We start from the raw sequence: 15,695 nt of genomic DNA on the forward strand, positions 1-15,695 counted from the left end.
ATGTGTCGCTAAGGCAACTTTAGCCTTGTTTAGCGTTTTTTATGCCCAAAAGCTCCTCTCCTGAACACAATTCTTCTGGCTTTAGGAGAAGAGCTCTGACTCCGTCCAAACGCTTCAGCTCCTAAGCTCCTCTAGAAGCCTATGTGTGCATGGACACATAGTGAAATGCCAAATAATCAGGAGCATACAGCCACATGTAGCCAATTTTTATGGACCCTTTAGCCATCAATCGCATGCCATGCATGGTGTCCTTACCCTCAACTTCCGGTTCAGTATTTTTATTTCACGCTCCATGTCATGTTTCTGATCCTGCAGCTTTTTTACAGTATCTGTATGGTAAAGGGAAAAACAGTAAGTAGAGGATGCACATAACAGTAAATTAATTTTCAATGGTACATGATCCACTTAAAGTGAACTAGTGTTTTTGCAAGGTTAAAACCCTGGGGATAGATTTATAGAGACAAAGGTGTAAAAGGAAATAGAAACTGTTTAGATTTACAATAAACGCCACATGTGAAACATGACTTGACACCTCCTCTGGGTAACATTTCTGCCTGGCGCTGACAAGTAATGTTAAAGCTGCAATCTTATTGTTTCAGTCACGGAGACAGATGAGCTTAAGACAAACGGCACGTAGAGGACAGGATGTCACCTAAAGACCATTCGTAACCATGTCATTATAAGCTGCTGTCACTCTGCTACGGAAACACTGTAATTAGGACAATGGCCATTTGAAGAGATAAGTGAATATACAATTTGGAGTACAGTAAATTAAAGCTTCGCTCCAGTCATTTTTTTTTTTTTTTTTTTTTGGTTAGAGCAGAGAAGAGAACATTTGTCACGTTTATAATTAATAATGTATTTATTGAAATATATTTTTGCAGACATTCTACAAGTCATGTTAAAGAGACGCTGTTGTGTGACAGTGCGCAGAACTACTGATTGGCTTCTAGACCCCCATTCACTGTCATATGAGAGCAGGTCATGTGCTTCTCCACACCAGGGAGCGAACAAGCACCAGGGAAGTCCTTTGCCAAGACACTATTACTTTGTCCTGATTGGGCAAGGTGAAAGCGTTTGATTTCAGGGCCGTTTTACGTTGTGCGTTCCTGTGCGACTCACATGTGATCCGGGTGCAGTGCGACTTTAGATGAATTTGCAAAAAAAAGAGTGGGTTTGGCGCTGCTCTATTCATACTTCATAGTGTTAGACTAAAGTTGTCAGGAATCATACCGTGCCCAAATACCATGTCAAATGAGGCAAACACAGATAATGAAAATATAAAAATTATACATAAAATTATATATGGCGAATGTTGTGCAAAAAAGCAAATGCCCAGTAAAAACGTCCAATACTACATAACATACAAACACATGGCAAAAATCAATTATGCCTTAAATATATATAAAGTGACCAAAAATATGTAAAAAGTGACCAGTGCTACCAATCATAAGTCCTTGTGTGAAAAAGATAGTCCATTCATTAATTCAATGCATCTGTACTTCAAGTACTGCACTGGGGACAAGAACTGGTGATGTTGCAGCTAGAGTTTCTCAGAAGCATGCAAAGTGCCCAGTGTTTCCCCAAGTGCCCACCTCTTGTTGCCCCATTTACCAGAGATATCTCCCCTCTCCCCTGCGACTTAAGCTCATTCATTTGAAATGGCTGAAATTTTGCTGGACTGCAGCAAAAGTAGGGCAGGCAGTACTTTAAAAAATGGAGAGCAACCAGATCGCATAGTACTAGTGTACCATGTTATCTGATGCAGGCAAATGCACTTGTGACCTGCATTTGTCCTGTCATTAACACTGACAGATCACAACTGTGGTGCATTTTGAATGCAGTTTGGGAAACGTGCATGGAATGTGGGTATCCCGCATCAAGCTCTGGTGTGAACTGGCCCTAAAGGACCCCTGAACTTTAATTTTACTCACTCATCAAAGTCACAAACAGAATAACAGATTTCACATATACACTTCCGATTGTTCAGGCTCTCACTTTCCCCCCTCCAGCTAGACAGTGTTTAAACATACATAGCACTAGCGATCTGTTCATTAGCAAGCATATGTGGATCTATCACACAAAGTTCAATATGGATGTGAACATCTCTAACAGGCCCTTAACAGTCAACTAGACTTTCCTAATCAGGAGCACTACGGGACACTGGGATTGTAATTTGCTAAAAGAAGCAGTCTCTAAGGCTTATAATAGGGGGAGTTGATAGAAAAGACAGGGGTTGGAGCATCCACACCATCCTTGGAAGGTTGTGGTGCAGTCTACAACTGAGAGGGGGAGATGTTCCGCAGATTCTAAATGGGTTACCTGAAAACATACAAGTAGGGAAATTGTGGGAGATTCAACTCTATGGAAGAGATCACAGCATATGTCACTGAGAACAGGTCCCCAGTTCTACAAAAGGTGTGAATGCTACCTGACTGGGGGTAAGCCACAAAGTCTTAAAACAGTCAAAATGTCTTATTCTTTTAGTACTTTTAATGGGGGGAAGGGGTTATAGAGAGGAGGTTAGGTAAAGTAAAAAGGTCTTGCACTGCCCCAAAAAGAGCCTGCAAGCGGACCAGGGACAGTCGGCACAGCTGGAATGTTATTTTATGCGATTTTAACCCCATACACAAAGTAAGAGGCTGTCTTTACCTTATTTTATTTCAAATAAAGTGTTTGGCTATATTACACTATGGGCTTGCCCGGTCTTCTTTCCCTGTTTCATGGTCTTGAGGAGAGCTGCTGGTTGAAGTCCTTTTAGTGGTCATTTGGTAAAGTCCGTCCTAAGATCAATGTGGAGTCTGCTGGGTCAGTGTGAAGACCTTATGTGGTGGAGCACAAGAGGGATAGAGACCCATTCTGCTGCCTGTGTTTAAGGGAAGATCGATCTAGGAGAGTTTGAGTTACATGCCTATACTTTACAAGTTTAAGGTGAGAGGCCATTGCACCCGGTGGAGGATATATTGTCACTTAGAGCACCTGTTGATCCTGCCAGAAAGTGTGGTTCACCCTCATCACGGGTTTCTGCATGGACCATCTCTGTTTTGATTTTATTTCATCATTAGATTTGTATGTTTCTTAGCGCTGCTCTATTGCATTTATTATTATTTTTTGGACAGGTATTGTATTTTGACCTGAGAGTGCAGCTGCTTTCATTTTACTTTATATTATCCTCACTGCGCTGATATTTCTTTTGTTTATGGGACCAGGGACAGTCGCACGTCAGAAGGAAGAACCTCACTGGAGGGTAAGAACGAAACTTGATCTTGTAGCCTGACCGAACAACCGCATGTACCCACCTGACTTGTATCAGTCCACAGGTCTGGGAACCAGTGAAGACATCCCCCCACCCCAGATACGGGTGAGGGTGCACCTTCCTGCTGAGAGGGCCTTGTCCGCAGATCTGGAGAAGCCGGCACTTGACTTGCCAGACCAAGTTTTGAGGCACTCAAGGGCTTCGATCCCTTGTCAGTCGACCCCGAGGGATGAAACAACTCCTTATGAAACAACTTCTGATGAGCCGAGGAGGGGGGCCCACGACTATGACGAGGGTCCTTGCCCTTAGCAGCCTGTAGAAGAAAAGTACTCCCCCCCCCCCCCTCCATGAGACCTTTAATGATGTCATCCAGGGTAGCACCAAACAGGCGATCTCCTTGAAACAGAAGATCAGTCAAGGCCTTTCTAGAAGTCTGGTCCGCAGACCAGCATTTGTGCCAAAAGACACGCCGAAAGACCACTGCCGAAACAGAGAGTTGAGCCGCATCCAAAGAGGCATCACAGATAAACTGCAGCCCCTGAACCAGCTGGTCCACCAGCTTAGCAAAGGCAAGGGGAAGCTACTCCCCTCTACAGGTTACCGCGTAAAAGCCTAGCCCATTCGGTCAGAGTCTACGACACCAGTGCAATGGTGAATATCGGCCTCAGTGCGGAACCAGCCTCTGCCTTCCTGTCAGCCGTGTCCTTAAAAGGCCAGGGACTCTTCAACCGGAATCATGGTTGCCTTGTTTAATCTGGAAACCAGAGGGTCCACCACCAGTGGAATAGTTCACTTTTTAAGAAGGGACTCCTCATAGGGGTAGCGCCTAGCAACTCGCTTTAGTGACCCCAAGGGGACGCTTTGGTTATTCCCACTCTTCAGTGACAATTCTGTCAAGATAGGAGGGGAAGGGAACTCCTTTGCCGCTCTGGATGGCTTGTGAGTGCCAAAGGGAACCTATGCCTCCATCCCAGCCACAGCTGCGTCCTCCAACTTTAGGTCTCAAGCACAGATACAATCAGTGCATCCTTTAGCGCCTTTTCGTGCGCGGATGCAGAAGCGGAGGAATCATCCACACTATCTGAGGGTTCAGGTAGCATGGTCGCAGATCCAGCAGGGTGACCCATGTCCGCAGTGGCCGAATCAGATTCAGGATCTGAGGAGACAGATGAGGCAGTGGAAGGCGGGGGGTGCTTTTTGCCAGCCCATCCCGCAAAAGTCACCTCCATCTGACAGGGCCGGACTGGTCTACCGAGATAGCGGTAAATTTTCCGGTAGGCCTGCAAGTCCGCCTGCCCTGGGGTCGTTCTGAGGGCAGCAGCGCCTATAAAGAATATGGCTGCAGGCCTGGGCAGACACGGCAAGTGCGCCGTTCCGAAGATTGCCGGGCTCAGGATATCCCATACATGTTTTGCCATTTTCGGGCAGACGGCACATGGACAGTAATGTAATGGCGCCGGATGGCTCCATTTTTAAATGTATTGCAATCGTCTCAGTGGTGGTGGTGCACACCAGTCTCCACATCACGGCCAGCCGGCCAATAGGACTGGACCCCTCCGGCCTCCGCAGCCTCTGACTACCTGTCCTGTTTCTCTCTCTGTCCTGTACAATCCAATGTGCAACCTCTGTCTACCTGTCCCGTTTTGCTCTCCTGTACCATGTCCGCACAGCCTCTGACATCTCCAGTACCATGTCCACACAGCCTCTGACATCTCCTGTACCAAGTCCGTAAAGTCTCCGACATCTCCTGTACCATGTCTGCACAGCCTATGACATCTAATGTACCATGCACGCAGTCTCTGCATCTCCTGTACCACGGCCTCACAGCCTATGACATCTCTCCTGTACCACGTCGGCACAGTCTCGGACATCTCTCCTGTACCACGTCGGCACAGTCTCGGACATCTCTCCTGTACCACGTCGGCACAGTCTCGGACATCTCCTGTACCACGTCGGCACAGTCTCGGACATCTCCTGTACCACGTCGGCACAGTCTCGGACATCTCCTGTACCACGTCGGCACAGTCTCGGACATCTCCTGTACCACGTCGGCACAGTCTCGGACATCTCCTGTACCACGTCGGCACAGTCTCGGACATCTCCTGTACCACGTCGGCACAGTCTCGGACATCTCCTGTACCACGTCGGCACAGTCTCGGACATCTCCTGTACCACGTCGGCACAGTCTCGGACATCTCCTGTACCACGTCGGCACAGTCTCGGACATCTCCTGTACCACGTCGGCACAGTCTCGGACATCTCCTGTACCACGTCGGCACAGTCTCGGACATCTCCTGTACCACGTCGGCACAGTCTCGGACATCTCCTGTACCACCGTCCGCACAGTCTCGGACATCTCCTGTACACCGTCCGCACAGTCTCGGACATCTCCTGTACCACGTCCGCACAGTCTCGGACATCTCCTGTACCACGTCCGCACAGTCTCGGACATCTCCTGTACCACGTCCGCACAGTCTCGGACATCTCCTGTACCACGTCTGCACAGTCTCGGACATCTCCTGTACCACGTCTGCACAGTCTCGGACATCTCCTGTACCACATCCACACAATCTCTGACATCTCCTGTACCACGTCCGCACAGCCTTCGACATTTCCTGTATCATGTCCACACAGCCTCTGACATCTTCTGTATCATATGTGCACAGCCTATGACATCTCCTGTACCAAGTCTGCACTTTTAACCGGAATTTGCTGTATATGAAGCCCTATGTGCTTTCATATATGTCTTATCTATATAGAATACACTTTTCAAATGTGCTTTAAAATGCATAGTTTTCCCTTTTATGAACAAGAAAATAATGACGTTATGCGTTTGGGCTGGTATGAAATTATTTCCAAGGCTGAATATTATTCCCAGTACGGCCCTGCCATCTGGTACAGTACACAAGAAACTCCAGGACCACCGTCAGTGCATTGATGGATGGATGGGACACGGAGGTCCCCGCAGCCCCAGAAAGGGAATAAGGTGGGGAGATGTGCTTCAAAGACTCCATGAGTCACCAGGGGGACCCCACAATAAAGTGTAAAACACTGCTAAGGGACAACCCCCACCGCTCTGGCAGCACCACCTGGTTGCCAGTCACAGAGCACCAATCGATTCTCAGCAAAGAGGGAGAGGACCTCACCAGACTCACCACCCAGCAGCAACCAGGCACCAAAGCCACCAGAATCTGCACTGCGCAAACGGCCATCAGGGCATCCAGGAGTCCCACCACCAAAATCACCGCCCAGAGGGCTCCACTGTCATGGCTGACGCGATTTTCAATAGCAAACCACTGCAAAATGGCCCTCAGACTACTAAAACATGGCCGCTGTGCATTCAGCACAGGCTACAAGAAAATGGAGGCACCACGAGACTCCCAGGGACCCAGGAGGGATCCCTAGGCCTCAAGGACAGGCCCAGGCAGGACAGGGGGCCCTGGCAGGAGCCTCCACCAGGTACAACCACCCCCTGCACAGCCGATCGTCCAGTTGCTGTCAGCGCACCGCCCCTGTCCACACCCCAGGAGGCGGCCAGGAGGAACATTGCGACTTGGGCCGAGACCCGGCCGTATGCAACCTTGCGAGGGGTTTACCTTGCAGGCCAGCCCCCGTCCAGTGTGGCTATGTCACGCTCGACCTAGTGCGGAGCTGAGGTCTGCCTGCGCTCGCTTTCCAGACTGGGGGTGACCACTGGATCTAGATTATCCAGCCCGTCGCCCAGTTCGGCAGTTGATTGTAGATCTCACAGGACAAAACCAGGAGAAAAATTCTACCTAAAAAGAAAAAAAAAATGCCAGTACCAGAGATCCCAGCAAGGAACTAGATCCTTACTCCTGACTAGGCAGAAAGAGGGAGTATACCCCCTGGAACTGCCCATAGGCATAGCCAGACTTTTTTTCTGCCTACTGTCCTACTCCAGTAGGGGCAGTATAACCCAATGGTTAAGAAGATCAAGAGCTGTGTCCGTCAATGAATGAAAGAGAAACACAAAATGACTTTGCAGTTCCTTTTTCGTTATGTATTTTCAACTCACTTACAAACTAAGAACTGCATGCTCAACATTCAACCACAGTGCTATCTGCTGGTGAACCTGATCAATTACAGTGCAAGTCATTTTGGGGTCTATTTATGAAGCATAGAAAGTGACAACTTTCTGGTGGAGAACCATCCTTGTGCAAGTGTTTTAAATGGGAGTGATTCATTCTTCACCAGGGAACATTTGTGAAAGTCACATTCTCTGCTTTATTATTAGACCCTGATCTACTAAAGCTGGTGCACACAGAATCTGGTGCAGCTCTGCATAGAAACCAATCAGCTTTCAGGTTTTATTATTAAAGCTTATTTGAACAAGCTGAAGTAAGAAGCCGATTCATTACTATGCAAAGCTGCACCAAAATCTGTGCGCACCAGTTTTGGCAAAACTCACCCCTAAGTGTCCTTGTGTCAGTTTTAGTTATTCAGGGCCTGCAAAGGCCCAGCATCTAAATATTATGGACTTGAACTCATGAAAAAACCCTTAAAGAACTTTTGCCATGGACACCTTAAAGTGATATTAAAAGGTACATTTAACAAAAACAAACAAACAAAAAAAAAAAAAAAACAAACGTTATACTTACTTGCTCTGTACAGTGGTTTTACACAGAACAGCCCTGATCCTCTTCTTCTTGAGTGCCTCACCAGCACTCCTGGCCACTCCCACCTGCCAAGTGCCCCTAGAGCAAGCAACTTGCAATGGGGGCACCCGACCCGCAGCTCTGCGTGTTCATTTACACACAGAGCCATGGCTTGGCCCCACCCCTCTTTCCTCATTGGCTTACTGTGAGTGACAGCAGCGGAAGCCAATGGCTCCTTTGCAAACACTTTAAAATTGTAAAAATTTAGGCTGAACTCCAGGCAGATAAAAGACAAAAATTAATGCAGCTCTGTACAAGAAAACTGAATTTCACCTGATAGCCTCTCAAAACCTTTTGCATACAAGTTTTTGCTGCAGTACTAATGTGCTAACAAGAGACTAGGAAGAAAGAGCAAAATGACAAAGAGATGAGCGAATGGGGCCAACCACTCATAAATTTTTGACCTGGTTGAAATTCGCTCAATGTTTGGCCAGCTTTAGTCTGGTGCCCTGCCAGACGAGTCTATGTTGTATAGAAGAGCTGTGTACATTTTAGGACTGGATTGACCGAAAGAACAACAGCTCCCATATAGGTTTTAATCTGTGTATTTAGCGGTTTGCCTGGAATTCAGCTTTAAAAAAGAAAGATGCACTTACATGTTCAAAGACTGTTCTAAAAATGCCATAAACCGAATATAATTATTTGGTTGATGTCCAAAGTAAAAGAAAGCCATCAAGATTTTTCATTTTTTTTTTTTTTAAGATGGAATGGGAGTGGCCTTGTGGATGGGAATCGTTTCACATTTGCAAGCAAAAACAGCACTTACTCTCAAGATCAGATATGATGAGGTTGTCATGTAGCTTCACAGCTCTGTGCTGCTCTACTTCATCTTCCAGTTCAAAAATGGTCTCCTTCATGTCACTGCGTTCTGTCTCCTTTTCCTCCAATTCACTTCTCACCTTATCAAGTGCCAGTGTTAGTTCTGCCACCTGCTTTTGTGCTTCTTCACGGAATGCTCTATATTCATCTTCCAGCTAAAGAAGTCGATAAGAAAAAGTCAGGAGCAAATGGCAAAACAAAGTACTACACCACATCTTAAATAATACAAATAAAACAGTTTACATCTAGAACAGGTAAAAGGTACCCATCCAGTCCATGGAACATGTAACATAGTACGTTTATACCACCCAGCATCAACATTCTTACCTTGTCAAAGGCATCTTGCATACGTCTGAGATCATTCTGTACATGCAACAACTCCTCCTGCAAGTTTCTTGCCAAAGTTTCTGCTTTTTCTTTATCAGAACGTACACTTTCCAGTAGGTTCTGGATGTGAGATGCATCATCAGAGCTATGAATAGAGTACAGCTCTGCAACTCGTTGTTTCTCCTGCTCTAACTGGGATTTAAGATGTGTACATTCACCCTGTTCAGCATTGAGGGATGCTTTATACTCCTCTAGAGTGGCTGCCAATGCCTGCTTTGCATGTTGCTCAGCTTCAGCAATGCGCTCCATGTGGTGGTTCCGCTCCTTAAGTGCTCGAATCACATCCTGCGCATCCTTGTTATCTTGCTCTGCCATCTTAAGAGTATTGCTCAAGTGTTGCTGGACACCCAACAACTGCTCTCGCTCAAAGCGACTGCTGTCTGCCATTTCCAAATATCTCTGCTCGAGATCCAAATAACGGCTACTTTTGAGGTCATCATCCAAAGTGTATTGTACATGGTGTTCATCAAGAAGTGCTCGTGCATACTCCAACTGGCGGCTGAACTGCTCCAACTTGTCACTCTGCTGGCAAAGAGAGTCCATCAAGATGACCTTTTCTTCACCCAGCCGTTCATTTTCGCTATTTAGCTCCTGCGTGATCTGCTGCAAGTCAGCCAGCTCCTGAAGAGTAGCTTGCAGCTCCTCAGATGTGCTATGTTGGTTTTCCTCCATTTGGTGAATCCGCTCCGTTAGACAAGCCACTGACACCTCACTCACATTGCCACTGCTACCTTTTCGTGATCGTTCAGTGCTTGGTAGGCCTTCTGATTCAGAGGATGAAGATGGGGCATCCAAAGCATCATCACTAGAGGTGAGTGGCTGGTAAACCTCGCTGCATTCACTATCTAAATTATCCATAGAACTACTCCTCCGTTCACCAGTCAGGGTGCTCTCATCCTGGCTCAAGAGGTCCTCCATAGATCCAGGAGCAGAGCCCTCCACTGATGAGGCCAATGTGCCTCCTCCACAGTCACTGTGGCTGCCAGCAGCCATATCCATGGATTGGTAACAGTAAAGCTTCTCTGTAACATCAACTTGTTGACCCAATGAAAAGCCCAATGCATTTAGCCGATCCTTAAGCATTCTGTTCTCACTTTTCAACTGCTGTAGTTCTTCCCGTACTACAGCATTCTGCTCTTGTAACTGCAATACAGGAGGATCCTCAGGACTCTTGTCAGAGATGTCATGACCAAGCTGTGCTTTGATGTCCCTTAATTCAGTACGAAGAACCAAAATCTCAGCATCTTTGTTTTTGGCCAGACTAAGCAGGTCCTTCACCTTGACTTCAAGAGCAACACGATCACTTATCTGGTTATCGGATTTGGATTTGCTCATACGAAGAACATCGGACTCTGTACGAGCTCGAGATCGCTTAACTAAGGCAGTCACTTCTCCTGTGTTAACACCAGACCCTTGTGGTTTTTTGCTAGCATTCAGACGAGATCTGTCCCTGACCCTTTCTCGAGAAGATCCTGCTTCCTTTGCCCCAGATGAGCCACTTCTTTTACTAATGGAGTTACTACCTGTGTGGAGCAGACAAACACAGCAATACTAAATGAAAAGCACAAATGACACACACTGGAGTTTAAAGTGTTACTAAACCCACAACAGTAAAATCATTCTGTATATTTAGTAAAGCATGCTTGCAATACTCACTGTGGAACCTAAGGGGTTAATCCTGCGCATTGTGTAAATAAGTTGTTTGATCCTGTCTTTTCTGAACTTCCCTTTCATTAACTGTCCCCAATCCATCTGCTGATCGTCCAGAGCCTTGGAGGCACTCTGCACATTCTCAGTTTAGCGTGTATTTCTAGAGAGTTTTTTTTTTTTTTTTTTTTGGGAGGGTGCATGTGATCAGCACAGAGCCAATCAGCACTGTCCAGACAGAGGGTAAGGGATTATGTAGCCTCATAGGACAGTCAGTGGAGAATGAAAACTCATCCTACAAGCTTTAACAAGACACTGATAGAAGTCATAAGACTGCTATATACTGCTGATGAGAAAAGGTATTTAGCAGTTTATATTTACTAAAACAATTGCATTTTCATGTTATGTGTACTGTGGGAAACCAGATATAGTGAATGCAGAGTCCTGGGTTTAGCAGCTAGAAAGGTCAGTAATAGCCTTTTTTTTTTTTTAAGCGGTTTTACTGCTTATTGAGAATATGTAAATAAGTAAAAAAGTCCATAGTCTGGGCACAGGTTTACTTTAAAGCCTGCAAACAAAGCATGCACTCACCCTGCACCTACATTTTGCCCTAAATAGACCCATACCACTAGTCCACTGGTATTACTGCTTTACACCTAATCTGCACATAATCAAGTAGACCTGGGTGCAGAGATGGCTGTTCTGGTGGAAACAAAAATGGCATTTTTGACTTACCGTAAAATCCATTTCTTTGATGTTCATTGATGGACACAGCTCCTTATTTTCTTGACCATTGTGTTATACTGCCCCCTACAGGAGTAGGACACTAGGCAGGAAAAAGCTTGACTATGCCTATGGGGCAGTACCAGGGGGTATACTCCCACTGTCAGCTATAGGCACTCAGCTTTGTTACAAGCAGTGTCAGAAGAAAGCCAACTCCACAGAGGGGTGGATGTTTTGTCCGTCAATGAACATCAGAGAAATGGATTTTACGGTAAGTCAAAAATCCCATTTTCTCTTTCGTTCATTGACGGACACAGCTCCTTATCTTCTTGTCCATTGGGACGTCCTAAAGCAGTGTCAAACATGAGGGGTGAGAACAGCAAGAAAAAAATTCCCAAGGCTGACACGTAGCCAACCAGGTAACATGGAACTCAACCATAAACAACTGGAGCCCACCTTAAAAAAGCAATACACCCTCAAAGAGGACCAGGTCCTCTAAACAGCAGCCTGCAAAACCTTGCAGCCAAAAGAAGCACATGCAGATGCCAACACATCCACCTTATAAGACTTTATGAAAGTGTGCACCGATGACCAGGTGACCGCCTTGCAAACTTACATCACTGACACCTGATGACGGAATTCCAAGGAAGCACTAAGCGCCCGTGTAGAGTGCACCTTAACAGGGAAAGGAGGAACCTGACCCTTAATTGAATAGGCCAGAATCACGGTCCGTCTGATTCATCTGGAAATGGTCGCAGCAGAAGCAGCCAACCCTTTTCGATGTCCATCCACGAGTACAAATAGTGGGCCTGACTTCCTAAAAGACTCCGTAGCTGCCTGATTGCCCAAACCACATCCAGGGAATGCAAGGCAATTTCCTTAGGATGTTTAGGCCTGGGACATAGGGAAGGCAATACAATGTCTTCATTCAAATGGAAATCAGAGATGACCTTTGGAAGGAATGATGGGTAGGGATGAAGAACCACCTTGTCTCTGTTAACCACCAGGTAAGGTGAACGACAAAACAACGCCGGCAGCTCAGACACCCTGCATGCAGAAGTAATAGCCACCAAAAAGGCCACCTTCTGGGACAACATAAGCGGGGGAACCTCGAAGATTTTCAAAAGGAGGTTTCTGAAGAACTGACAGCACCAAATTGAGGTCCTACGGCAGCAATTTGAGACAAAACTGGAGGAGCCAAGTGTCAAACTCCCCGGAGAAAGGTATGCGCAAAGAATGTGTGGCCAATGAACATTGAAAGAAAACAGCGGAGGGCGAAACCTGGCCCTTGATGGTACTCAAGGCCAGGCGCTGCTCAACCCCCCTTAAAGATTCTTGAAACAGTCACACACACAATGACTCCTGCGCTTAGGAAAATGGCCCATCCGGATGGATGTGCTTTATGTCTTCATTACTCTTAGAAACAGGTAACCACGGTCTTGCTGCCCTCAAAGACTTAGGGGAGTCTAACACTGCAACTATATAAAACACACAGAGGGCGCCCCGACCTAGTGCATTATCCGGAGACAATTTATTAGATAAAAGCACGGTAAGGAATTTACTCACAAAAACAGAAAGAAATTGCGCATCACAGATCACTGTACATTCCATCCAATGTATCAATACGTATGGGTGTAACAGTCACTGAAGACCCCGTGGGCTGACGCATTTCGAGGAATTCCTCTTCTTCAGAGCAACCAAGAGAAGGAGATAATGCACTAGATCGATGCACCCTCTGTGTGTTTTATATAACTGCTCAACCCCCGTTGGAGGAAAGCCAATATCCGAGCCACTGAAAAGGAGAGAGGGTGAACCCCAAGAGACTCACATCTTTCAGCAGCTGGCTTTCAACAGCCAAGCCGTTAAAGCCAGGGACTGTAAAGCAGGATGAAAGATTGGCCCTTGGGACAGCAGATCTTCCCTGAGAGGAAGTCTCCAAGGAGCATCGGCAACCAGCCGTAGCAGATCGGCGTACCAAGAGGCCGGTCTGGAGCCAACCAAATTACCAGAACTCTTTCCGCCTCAATCCTGCACAGGAGTCTTCGCAGAAGTTTGAGAGGGGGCCTAAATCAGACAATACTGACTCCAAGGGACCACTAAGGCATCTGTGGCGTCGGCTAGAGGATTCCGAGACCATGGCACAAACCTCTGTACCTTCCTGCTGAGACGAGAGACCAACAGGTCCACCTCGGGAGTACCCCACCTGAGACACAACTGATGAAACAACTCTGGATGAAGCGACCATTCCCCCTGATCTAAAACCTGGCCGTGGCATTGTCTAATTGAATGCATACCAGACACCCCTGAAGACGAATTGTCCAATGATTCAGACAAAGTCTGATCGCTAGGAGTTCCAGTACATTGATAAACAGTCTGGACTCTGGAAGAGTCCAGACCCCCTGAACACAATCTGTGCCGAGGGCGCCTCCCCACCCGGACAATCTGGTGTCTGCGGTGACAACTGTCCAGTACAGGGGGAGAAAGGATTTTCCCTGTCGAAGTACAAAGCCACCAGATCAGGGACCCTCTCGTACCCCGGCTCAACAGGATCAGATTGTCTAGAGACTGAGGATTCTTGTCCCATTTCACCAGGATCTCTTTTTTCAGAGATCTCATGTGAAACTGTGCAAAATGAAACAGCCTCGAAGGTAGACCCCATCAGGCCCAGCACCCGCATGCAAGCCCGAAGGGATGACCGTCTGCTGGAAAACCGAAGCTGAATTGCCTCCTGCAATTTATGGAGTTTTTCCAGAGAAAGAAACACTCTGGCTGAGGCCGAGTCTAGAGTCAGACCCAAATAGTCGAGTCATGTGGACGGAACCAGAGCAGACTTCTGAAGGTTCAGAATCCAACCAAACTCCCTTAGAGTTCGTAGAGTAATCTCCAAGTTGTCCATCAGAGCAGTCAGGAACTCCACTCACAGAAGAGGATCCTCCAAGTACCCCAGCACCGTGATCCTCCACTGAAGCAACAATGCTAGTACCAGGGCCAACACTTTCGTGAAGGCCCAAAGAGCGGAGGCGAGGCCAAAGGGTAATGCCACAAACTGATAATGCTCCTTGCCCATGGCAAAGCAGAGGAAGCGCTGGTGACTGGCACATATTAGAATATGAAGGTAGGCATCCTTGATGTCGATCGAAGCGAGAAAATCCCCAATGTAGGGACACCACTACAGTGTGAATGGACTCTATTCAGAACTTCTGTACCCGCACAAAGCAGTTTAGTGCCATGAGGTACAGAATTGGACGTACCTTGCCTTCCTTCTTGGGAACTGTAAACAGGTTTGAGTAAAATCCCTGAAAAGGCTCTGAAGTCGGAACCGGACAATCACCCTATGAAGTAACAAGTCTTGCACTGCCACAAAGAGACCCCTGTAAGCGATCTGGGGACAAGCGCAGGTTGGAAGGGAAGAACCTTTCCAGAGAAGACCGAAACTTGATCTTGTAGCTGGACCGAATGACTTCGTGGACCCACTTGTCTTGTACCAGAGAGGTCCACAAATCCAGAAACCAGCTAAGATGTTCCCCCATCCCAGATATGGGTGAGGGCACCCTTCATGCAGAGGAAGCCTTGTCAGCAGGCCTGGAAGAGCCCGCTTATGGCTTGCCAGACCAGTTCCTCTTGAAACCTCCGGTGGAGGACCTGAAAGGCTTAGATCCTTTGTCTTGAGACCCTGAGGGACGAAAAGGCTTCTTATGAGCCGAGAAGAATGGCCCCCGTCTACGACAGGGCTCCTTGCCCTTGGAAGCCTATGAAAGGACAGTACCCTTCCTTCCCGTGAGGCCCTTAATGACATCATCCAAGAAAGTTGGTATAATCCATTTGGGAGATCAGATAAGGCCTTCTTAGAAGTCTAGTCGGCAGACCAGCATTTCCGCCAGATATAACACCAAAGGACCACTGCTGAGACATCAAAGGAGCCGCATCCAAAGAGGCATCATAGAAATACTGTAGCCCCTGGACCAACTGATCCACCAGCTCCGCAAAGGCAGGGGGAAGCTGTTCCCCCTCCAGGTCCCGGCATAACAGTTTAGCCCAATCGGTCAGAGTTTGCAACACCAGGGCAAAAGTAAATACCAGCCTAAGTGCCAAACCAGCCACAGTGAACATATGGCGAGCCAAAGCCTCCCACCTCCTATAAGACAGATCTTTAAAGGCCGGGGACTCCTCAACAAGAATTAAGGTGG

The 15,695-nt window shown here is 47.1% G+C and overlaps 1 protein-coding gene across 3 annotated transcripts in view; it reads right to left on the bottom strand.

Annotated features, from left to right (window-relative positions):
• The window catches only part of SPECC1L (sperm antigen with calponin homology and coiled-coil domains 1 like), a 196,064-nt gene that overhangs the window by 99,372 nt on the left and 80,997 nt on the right, over positions 1 to 15,695 (bottom strand). For all 3 annotated transcript variants that reach the window (XM_082244158.1, XM_082244157.1, XM_082244159.1), the window contains exons 4-6: positions 9,079 to 10,661; positions 8,699 to 8,906; positions 256 to 329 (exon numbers count right to left, since the gene is read on the bottom strand). In XM_082244158.1, the coding sequence (XP_082100284.1) occupies positions 256 to 329; positions 8,699 to 8,906; positions 9,079 to 10,661 (1,865 nt within the window). The remainder of the gene's footprint in view (positions 1 to 255; positions 330 to 8,698; positions 8,907 to 9,078; positions 10,662 to 15,695) is intronic.

The sequence above is a fragment of the Pelophylax lessonae genome (assembly GCF_965119305.1).
Source record: "Pelophylax lessonae genome assembly, chromosome: 1".
In the NCBI taxonomy this organism is placed as follows: domain Eukaryota; kingdom Metazoa; phylum Chordata; class Amphibia; order Anura; family Ranidae; genus Pelophylax; species Pelophylax lessonae.